General features: G+C 49.7%; 1 protein-coding gene across 1 annotated transcript; it reads right to left on the bottom strand.

The window, feature by feature from the left end:
* Positions 1–4,497: 4,497 nt before the first annotated feature.
* LOC132575784 (interferon-induced protein with tetratricopeptide repeats 1-like) lies at positions 4,498–5,731 on the bottom strand. The gene has a single exon (XM_060244473.1). The coding sequence runs from the start codon at positions 5,632–5,634 to the stop codon at positions 4,498–4,500; it is 1,137 nt and encodes a 378-aa protein (XP_060100456.1). The 5' UTR covers positions 5,635–5,731.
* Positions 5,732–10,420: the final 4,689 nt, after the last annotated feature.

Below are 10,420 nucleotides of genomic sequence, written 5' to 3'. Positions count from 1 at the left end.
CCTCACACCTTTTACATGTCTTCCCTCCTTTGGAAATCATGATGGATAGGGGCACCTTCTTTGGGGGCTCATAGAATTGGACCCCCTGGTCGAATCCTTTTGAAACTTGGGGGGTATTTTGGGGAGAGGAGCTGGATGCTATGCTGCAGATTTGGTGCCTCTACCTCCAAAAACAGCCCCCCAAAAGCCTCAGATACCCATGGATTAATTCTCCATTATACCCTAAGGCAGGGGTCCTCAAACTTTTTAAATAGGGGGCCAGTTCACTGTCCCTCAGACTGTTGGAGGGCCGGACTGCCGTTACTGCACAAGGCCGCGGGCCGTCAGTTCTCCGTCTTCTGCATCTCTCTCCCTTCCCCACACCACACACCCCGGTCTGGGAACTCACCTCACCTCGGTATCACCTCACACTCTAGTCTCCGCCGCCTCAGCCCAGTGCCGGAAGTGTGCATTGCTAACGCGAGTTTAGGTCGAACGTCACTTCCGGTCTAATTTTGCCATAACCCGGCGGGCCGCATAAACGTCCTCAGCGGGCCGCATCTGGCCCGCGGGCCGTAGTTTGAGGACCCCTGCCCTAAGGGAATTGGTCTCCATTAGGGTAAGATGTTCTTTAAAACATTGTTGTTATTGTACTGTTTTATTCATCATATTGTATATTAATTTTGTTAATATTTAGTTCCTACATAAGTTTTGCGGCCAGAGGAAGTGACTTATGAAACACGAGCTATACCTAGGAATCGTGTAGCCGCACCTGTTGAATAGAGGTCTGCTGCCTGAGGAACAAATCAAGTTTGATTGGATACTACCTGCGTCTGCCAGCACAAGAAATCCAGACACACTAGGACTTTGTACCAATATAAAAATTTTCACCATCCAGAATATGGACTTTTGCTTTAAGGCATGGATTCAAGATGGACTCTTTAGAAATGTTATAAGAGTGTATTTCATGAATGTAACAAATACAAATAAGTAAGCGATAAGAAAAATATGTGCAGTATGACTTTTTGAAGTGTATATCACACTGTGGTTTCTGTATTTCACCCACCTAACGATCGGCAACCCTACCATTACTGTGTTCAGGGGTTGTTTTTTAGAAAAATAGGTGATGGAGCTCATCCAGGGATTGTTATGCAGCTGCACCTCCTATTCAGTGGACAAGGAAGGTGGGGAGGAGGAGGGGAAACCCTCAGAAAGGTTCAGGAGCTGTGCTCCTGTGAGCTCTTGCTGAATTCAAGGCCTTACTGTGTTCAATGGCAATGAATTCTGTGGAATCTGCAAGCCCATTCCGGTATTTTAGACTGTCCTGGATTAACCTCAGGCTGATCGACTCAAAGAATTTTCAGTGGCCCAAGAAGAGCAAGAAGAAGGAAGCTGTGTGACTCCTCACACAGTCTGGTCGTCTGCCACCAGTTTTTAAACTATCCCGACGGTTCGAAGTCCACAACAGACACCCTGTGAAGTAGGTGGGGCTGAGAGAGCTCTGAGAGAACAGGTTTGAGAGAACTGTGACTAGCCCAACGTCACCCAGTTGCCTCCAAGTGGAGTAGGGAATCATTGAATCAGAGTTGAAAAGGAACTCCAGGGTCATCTAGTCCACCCCCCTGCACAATGCAGGCAACTCACAAACCCCTCCCCCTAAATTCACAGGATCCTCATTGCTGTCAGATGGCCCTCTAGCCTCTGTTGAAAAACCTCCAAGGAAGAAGAGCCTACCACCTCCCAAGGAAGCCTGTTCCACGGAGGAACCCCTCTATACTCACAAACGCCTCCCCCTAAATTCACAGGATCTTCATTGCTGTCAGATGGCCATCTAGCCTTTCGTGTAAAATCTCCAAGGAAGGAGAGCCCACCACCTCCCGAGGAGGAAGCCTGTTCCACTGAGGAACCGCTCTAAACTCACAAATGCCTCCCCCTAAATTCACAGGATCTTCATTGTTGTCAGATGGCCCTCTAGCCTCTGTTAAAAAACCTCCAAGGAAGAAGAGCCCACCACCTCCCAAGGAAGCCTGTTCCACGGAGGAACCGCTCTAAACTCACAAACGCCTCCCCCTAAATTCACAGGATCTTCATTGCTGTCAGATGGACATCTAGCCTCTGTTTGAAAACCTCCAAGGAAGGAGAGGCCAGAATCAAACCCAGCTCCCAAGATTGGGGTCTGCCCAGGGGTTGTCTTGTAGAAAAACAGGTGGTGGCGCTCATCCAGGGATTGTTATGCAGCTGCACCTACTATTCAATGGACAAGGAGATGGAACTCTCAAAAGAAGGTGGAACTCTCATAAAAGGTTCAGAATTTGTGCTCCTGTGAGCTCCCACTGAATCCGAGGCCTGGGTCTGCCACTCTTAACCACTACTCCAGAATGGTGTATATGTTTATCCAATCCCCAGTTGAAGCTGCCAATGTTTATAACCACCACCACTTCCTGCAGCAGTGAGTTCCACATGCTAATTCTTCTTTGGGTGAAAAAGGACTTCCTTTAATCTGTTCTGAACATACTGCTCCTTGATTTCATGGAGTGCCCACGAGTTCTTGTATTGTGAGAAAGGGAGAAAAGGACTTCTTTCTCTTACCTTCTCTATCCCAGGCATAACTCTGTCATGTCACTCCTTGACTCTCGCTTCCCCCAGCTAAAGTGCCCATACCTCTTTACCCTTTCTTCACAGAGGAGGTGTGTCAAAGGTTCCCATTCCAGTCCTGAGGCAAAACTTTGTTGATGGGCCACAGAACACCAAATTACAAAACCCTGGGGTGTGTCTCCTCACACACCTGTCTGGTCGTCTACCACCAGTTTTTAGACCATCCCAACGGTTAGAAGTCCAAGGTCAAGCTTCAACCTTCCTGAGTCTAAATAAGAAAGTCAGCCCTGCAAGGTAGGCCTTGGGTCAGCCATAAATCTCTTATCTGGGAGAACCGGGTTTGATTCCCCACTCCTCCACTTGCAGTTGCTGGAATGGCCTTGGGTCAGACATAGCTCTCGCAGTTGTCGTCCTTGAAAGGGCAGCAGCTGTGAGAGCCCTCTCGGCCCCACCCACCTCACAGGGTGTCTGTTGTAGGGGGAGAAGATATAGCAGATTGTAAACCGCTCTGAATATCTGATTCAGAGAGAAGGGCAGGGTATAAATCTACAGTCTTCTTCTTGGTAGGTGGTCAGCAAATCTAGGCTCTGGATTTAGATTGAGTCAATTGAAAGCAAATAACCACAAAGGGAAATTGAAATATATATATTTTATTAGGGTGCAGGGATATTTCAAAAAAGAACAGTGCGGATTTAAAAAAAACAAAAAACCAAGTAAGCTAGGATTTCAAAAGCTAACGAAAATAGTAGTATCTTAGTTCTGGATATCAGACCCACTGAGAGAAATCTAGAAAGAATAATCTAGAAATATATTTTAAAAGAAAAATGTCAAGTGTTCTCCTAAGACTTCTCTACCATAATCGTGTGATTATTATCTAGACGAATGATTGATTCTGGAGTAAAGAAGAGATAATCCACACAAGTGCAGATTGTCAGACATTGGAGAGCATCACTGTGTTTTTTTGCTGAATGTATTTGGTAACTTGTTCCTTGACATGACTAACCCCATTTTGAATGCCTAATACTAACAGTGAGGCAGAAGACCTTGCATTTCAAACGGTCTCAGAAATGTTACTAACCCATGCTGTGAACTCCTCTGCATAACACTAACAAAGGAATAGGCCTTCGAAGATAGCAAGTCTCGAGGAGAGCCAGCAGGGCTCCTCCGTGAGAAAGAAAGCCGCAAGCGATAAGGGGCCGGGAAAGTGTTACTTCTGACACTAGAGTGTGAGAATGTAGAATTGTTCATGAATGCTTTGATGTAAGGCCTTAAAACCCATGTATGTTTCAATACCTGCTATGAGTTCCAATGACTGCCTGTCCAGAACTTTGAGATATCAAATAAACGTTACTACTTTGCAACAAATGAAGGTTCGTTTACTTTGCGCTCCAACGTCTGACACAGATGGGACAATCAGCAAGTATATATAAGACGCATCTGATAAAGCAGGGGTGGCCAACGGTAGTTCTCCAGATGTTTTTTGCCTACAACTCCCATCAGCCCCAGCCAGCATGGCCATGCTGGCTGGGGCTGATGGGAGTTGTAGGCAAAAAAGCATCTGGAGAGCTTACCTCGGCCACCCCTGTGATAGAGCAAAATCAGAGACCCCTTTTCAACCCTTAACTTGTATTAAAACACCGCCCACTTAACTTTTTCCCATAATTGTTTCAATTAACTTGCCACCATGCCGGGACAGAGAAGGAAACCACAGCAACAAAAGAAGAGCCTCCTTACCAGGAACTTGAGGCTTCATGGACATGAAAAGTCAACTGAGCAGGGTTGTTTGTCCCCAAGTTCACAGCAACAACAGTGGGCAAAAGTCCTGAGGATGGAGATGTCCGGATGCTGGGGAGATGCTTCCTCCAGGCCGGGCATGGAGCTGTGACCTTTCACCCCTCCTGCCATCCCTCAGAAGGTTCCCTTTTACATCTGGAACTTAGGTCTCAGCCGAAGAGTCTCAAAGACGGCTGCAGCTCGGTCTGCCTCGGAGCCTTCCTGGAAATTGTTGCCCAGGTTCACCAGCCTCTCTCTCAGCAGGTGCCACTCTTTGATGTGGCCACCAGCGATAAAGTAGCCGGCCTCGTACATCTCCAGGGCCTGCTGCCTCAGCCCTTTCTTATGGAGGAGGAAATCCCCCCAGTGCAGATAGATGGCCTGCTGGCATCTCTTGCTGACCATCGGAAGCTTCTCCAACAGGTTCTGATACATCTCTTCTGCGTGAAGCGGGGCCTTTTCACCACACAGCTGAGCCAAGTCCAGCCTGGAAAATATAGACTGAGGATCTGCTTCCACGGCCCGCTGGAAGCTCTCGATAGCAGCGACAAGGATCCCTTCCCTCTCCTCCGGAGCTGCTCCACCCAGCTGCATCTTGTAGCAGACGCCAAGGTCGTAGTGGAGGAGGTGGTAGCTGGGAGCCAGGGCGATCGCTCCTTGCAAGATGCCGATGGCTCGGGGAAGAAGTTTCTTCTTGCAAATCCTGGAAGCTTGTCGGAGATCTTCGGGGTTCAGGCTGTTCTGGGCAACGTCCATGATGAGGTCCACGCATCTCTTCCAGTTTTTTTTTTCTAGCACATCGGCCAGATAAACTTTGATTTCATAGTTTTGGGGCTGGCGTTGGAGAATCGCTTCCAACAAGCTTTTGGCCTTTTCCCCAAGGTGAAAATTGAAAGAGCGAGTCCAGGAAGCCAAGACAGAGATTGCCAGGCCGGCCTGGAAGTCTGGGTTGGACTGGTCTTCTTGGAGCGCCGCTTCGAAACATTCGGTGGCCTTGTCCCCGTTCCGGAAGCCAAAGGCCAGAAGGGACCACCCTTTTTGTGCGTGGATCTCAGGGATCTGCACAGAGTACGGCTCAGGGCTGGACAGGGACTGGCAAATCTTATGAATTCGGCCCAGGTAGAGCTCCACTTTCTCGTAGTTGACCAAGTGGTAATAGATCCAGGCGTAGTTTCCATAAATCAGCAAGCCGTTTGGATGGTCTTCTGGGAGTCCCTTTTCTGCTTCTCGGAGACTGCTTAGAGCTTCCGAATAATTCCCTTGCAGCTGCTGCAGGTAGGCCCTCATGGCGAGGTAGACCTTGCGGTTGTGATAGGCCGTGTGCTCCACCTTGATGGCCAGCGTCTGCAGGAGGTGAGGGATGTCCAACTCATCCTTCACGTCCAGGCACCAGTTGAAATGGCACTCGAGGGTCTGGAGTTTCTCCCACAAAGGTGTTGTGCTGTCGAAAGAAGAGAAACACAGGTGAGGACCCGAACTGTAAAGCGAAAAGGAGGTTTCAGAATCTCAGGGGATGCTTTCTGTAACGTTTTAACGCCTCATACAGAAGATGGGGGTGTCACTCCAAGCCAGCTCTTTTCCTAGGACGGCTGGCAGAAAAGGTGCCCTGCAGATTATTATCTGTGCTGGAAAGCAAAGGGAGCTGAGAGTCCACCTTTGCAGGTAATCATAAGGTTGCCAAGTCCAATTCAAGAAATAGATAGGGAGTTTGGGGGTGGAGCCAGGAGGCATTGGGGGTGGAGCCAGGAGACTTTGGGGGTGGAGATAGGAGACATTGGGGGTGGAGCCAGGAGCAAGGTTGTGACAAGAATCACTGAACTCCAAAGGGAGTTCTGGCCATCACATTTAAAGGGACCGCACACTTTTTAAATGCTTTCCCTCCATTGGAAATAATGAAGGATAGAGGCACCTCCTTTGGGGGCTCATAGAATTGGGCCCCCTGCTCCAATCTTTTTGAAACTTGGGAGGCTGGTTTGAGGAGAGGCACTGGATACTGTGCTGCAAATTTGGTGCCTCCACCTAAAAAAAACCCAGCTCCCCCAGAGCTGCAGATAACCAAGGATCAATTCTCCATTATACCATATGGGAATTGGTTTCCATAGGCTATTTAGCAGTCCAACACTCTGTGTCACGTAGGAACATAAGAGAAGCCATGTTGGATCAGGCCAAAGGCCCATCCAGTCCAACACTCTGTGTCACATTAGGAAGGGAATTGAAAACAAATCAGCCAGTATCATAATGCCCCTGTATAGATTGATGGTGTGGTCTCATTAAGAATACTGTGTGCAATTCTGGTCACCGCACCTTAAAAAGGATATTATAGCATTGGAAAAAGTACAGAAAAGGGCAAGTAGAATGATTACAGGTTTGGAACACTTTCCCTATGAAGAAAGGTTACAACGCTTGGGGCTCTTTAGCTTGGAGAAACATAGACTGCGGGGTGACATGATAGAGGTTTACAAGATTATGCATGAGATGGAGAAGGTAGAGAAAGAAGTACTTTTCTCCCTTTCTCACAATACAAGAACTCGTGGGCATTCAATGAAATTGCTGAGCAGTCGGGTTAGAATGGATAAAAGGAGGTACTTCTTCACCCAAAGGGTGATTAACATGTGGAATTCACTGCCACAGCAGGTGGCGGCTGCTACAAGCATAGCCAGCTTCAAGAGGGGCTTAGATAAAAATATGGAGCAGAGGTCCATCAGTGGCTATTAGCCACAGTGTGTGTGTGTGTGTGTGTGTGTGTGTGTGTGTATATATATATATATATATATATATATATATATATATATATGCCACTGTGTGATACAGAGTGTTGGACTGGATGGGCCGTTGGCCTGATCCAACATGCCTTCTCTTATGCTTTTATAAGAGAAGCCATGTTGGATCAGGCCAATGGCCCATTCAGTCCAATGCTCTGTGTCACACAGTGGCCAAATAAAACAGCTGGTATCAGGAGGTCCACCAGTGGGGCCAGGACACTAGAAGCCCTCCCACTGTTGCCCCCCCCCCCAAGCACGAAGAAGATAGAGCATTCCTGCCCCAGACAGAAGAACATAAGAGAAGCCATGCTGGATCAGGCCAATGGCCCATCCAATCCAACACTCTGTGTCACATAAGAACATAAGAGAAGCCCTGTTGGATCAGGCCAATTGCCCCTCCAGTCCAACACTCTGTGTCACATAAGAACATAAGAGAAGCCATGTTGGATCAGGCCAGTGGCCCCTCCAGTCCAACACTCTGTGTCACATAAGAACATAAGAGAAGCCATGTTGGATCAGGCCAATTGCCCCTCCAGTCCAACACTCTGTGTCACACAGTGGCCAAAAAACCCAGGTGCCATCAAGAGTTCTATCAGTGGGACCAGGACACTAGAAGCCCCCCCACTGTGCCCCCCCAAGCACCAAGAATACAGAGCATCACTGCCCCAGACAGAGAGTTCCAGCAATACGTTCTGGCTAAGAGCCACTGATGGACCTCTGCTCCAGATGTTTAGCCATATGTTTGGGGAGAGGGGACCTATAAAACCATAAAGTCTACCCTTCCAAGCTTCCATTTTCTCCTGGGATACTGTAATCTATGATAATTCCAGGAGATCTCCAGGCCCCACCTGGAGACTGGGAACCAGAGACTCAATCTCCACCCCACTCCCACCCAACCACCCCAAATCTACAGGAATTTCCCTCCCTGGAGTTGGTAACCTCAGGTGAGAAGCAGGAAATCAGGAGGCGAACAGGCTTAACATGGAGATGCTCCGGATGGGGCAGGCCTGATACAGAGGGGCACAGAAGGGAGAATATCAAAAGATAAACTGGGGATGCCATCCTCCAGGTAGGAAGAAAAAGAAGATGAAGATATTGGATTTATATCCCGCCCTCCACTCCGAAGAGTCTCAGAGCGGCTCACAATCTCCTTTCCCTTCCTCCCCCACAACAGACACCCTGTGAGGTAGATGAAGATATTGGATTTATATCCCACCCTCCACTCCGAAGAGTCTCAGAGCGGCTCACAATCTCCTTTCCCTTCCTCCCCCACAACAGACACCCTGTGAGGTAGATGAAGATATTGGATTTATATCCCACCCTCCACTCCGAAGAGTCTCAGAGCGGCTCACCATCTCCTTTCCCTTCCTCCCCCACAACAGACACCCTGTGAGGTAGATGAAGATATTGGATTTATATCCCGCCCTCCACTCCGAAGAGTCTCAGAGCGGCTCACAATCTCCTTTCCCTTCCTCCCCCACAACAGACACCCTGTGAGGTAGATGAAGATATTGGATTTATATCCCACCCTCCACTCCGAAGAGTCTCAGAGCGGCTCACAATCTCCTTTCCCTTCCTCCCCCACAACAGACACCCTGTGAGGTAGATGAAGATATTGGATTTATATCCCACCCTCCACTCCGAAGAGTCTCAGAGCGGCTCACAATCTCCTTTCCCTTCCTCCCCCACAACAGACACCCTGTGAGGTAGATGAAGATATTGGATTTATACCCCGCCCTCCACTCCGAAGAGTCTCAGAGCGGCTCACAATCTCCTTTCCCTTCCTCCCCCACAACAGACACCCTGTGAGGTAGATGAAGATCTTGGATTTATATCCCGCCCTCCACTCCGAAGAGTCTCAGAGCGGCTCACAATCTCCTTTCCCTTCCTCCCCCACAACAGACACCCTGTGAGGTGGGTGGGGCTGGAGAGGGCTCTCACAGCAGCTGCCCTTTCAAGGACAACCTCTGTCAGAGCTATGGCTGACCCAAGGCCATGCTAGCAGGTTCAAGTGGAGCAGTGGGGAATCAAACCCAGTTCTCCCAGATAAGAGAGCTCTGGCTGACCCAAGGCTATTCCAGCAGGTGCAAGTGGAGAAGTGGGGAATCAAACCCAGTTCTCCCAGATAAGAGTCCGCACACTTAACCACTACACCAAACTGGCTCTCCTGGGGATCCCCTGGAATTACAGCTCACCTCCAGACTACGGAGATCAGCTCCCCTGGAGGACGTGGCTCCTTGGGGGGGGGGGCTGTTTGGCATTGCCCCACACTGAGGCCCCTCCCCTTCCCAGGTTCCATCCCTGAACCTCCCGGAGTTTCCCCAATCTGGATGCCGAAAACTACCCCCTTTTCCTGGTAAAGAAGCGACATTAGATTTATATCCCACCCTCCACTCAGGAGTCTCAGAGTGGCTCACAAACTCCTTTCCCTTCCTCCCCCCAACAGACACCTTGTGAAGTGGGTGGGGCTGAGAGAGCTCTGCCCTTTGAAGGACAGCCTCTGCCAGAGCTCTGGCTGACCCAAGGCCATTCCAGCAGCTGCAAGTGGAGGAGTGGGGAATCAAACCCCGTTCTCCCAGGTAAGAGAGCTCTGGCTGACCCAAGGCCATTCCAGCAGCTGCAAGTGGAGGAGTGGGGAATCAAACCCCGTTCTCCCAGGTAAGAGAGCTCTGGCTGACCCAAGGCCATTCCAGCAGCTGCAAGTGGAGGAGTGGGGAATCAAGCCCGGTTCTCCCAGATAAGAGAGCTCTGGCTGACCCAAGGCCATTCCAGCAGCTGCAAGTGGAGGAGTGGGGAATCAAACCCGGTTCTCCCAGATAATAGAGCTCTGGCTGACCCAAGGCCATTCCAGCAGCTGCATGTGGAGGAGTGGGGAATCAAACCCGGTTCTCCCAGATAATAGAGCTCTGGCTGACCCAAGGCCATTCCAGCAGCTGCAAGTGGAGGAGTGGGGAATCAAACCCGGTTCTCCCAGATAATAGAGCTCTGGCTGACCCAAGGCCATTCCAGCAGCTGCAAGTGGAGGAGAGGTGGCTCAAACCCAGTTCTCCCAGATAAGAGAGCTCTGGCTGACCCAAGGCCATTCCAGCAGCTGCAAGTGGAGGAGTGGGGAATCAAACCCGGTTCTCCCAGATAATAGAGCTCTGGCTGACCCAAGGCCATTCCAGCAGCTGCAAGTGGAGGAGAGGTGGCTCAAACCCGGTTCTCCCAGATAAGAGAGCTCTGGCTGACCCAAGGCCATTCCAGCAGCTGCAAGTGGAGGAGTGGGGAATCAAACCCGGTTCTCCCAGATAATAGAGCTCTGGCTGACC

The sequence above is a fragment of the Heteronotia binoei genome, chromosome 8 (genome assembly GCF_032191835.1).
Source record: "Heteronotia binoei isolate CCM8104 ecotype False Entrance Well chromosome 8, APGP_CSIRO_Hbin_v1, whole genome shotgun sequence".
NCBI classification, from domain to species: Eukaryota; Metazoa; Chordata; class Lepidosauria; order Squamata; family Gekkonidae; genus Heteronotia; species Heteronotia binoei.
Note: the sequence above shows the minus strand (reverse complement) of the source record. Positions and strands in the feature narration are given on the sequence as shown.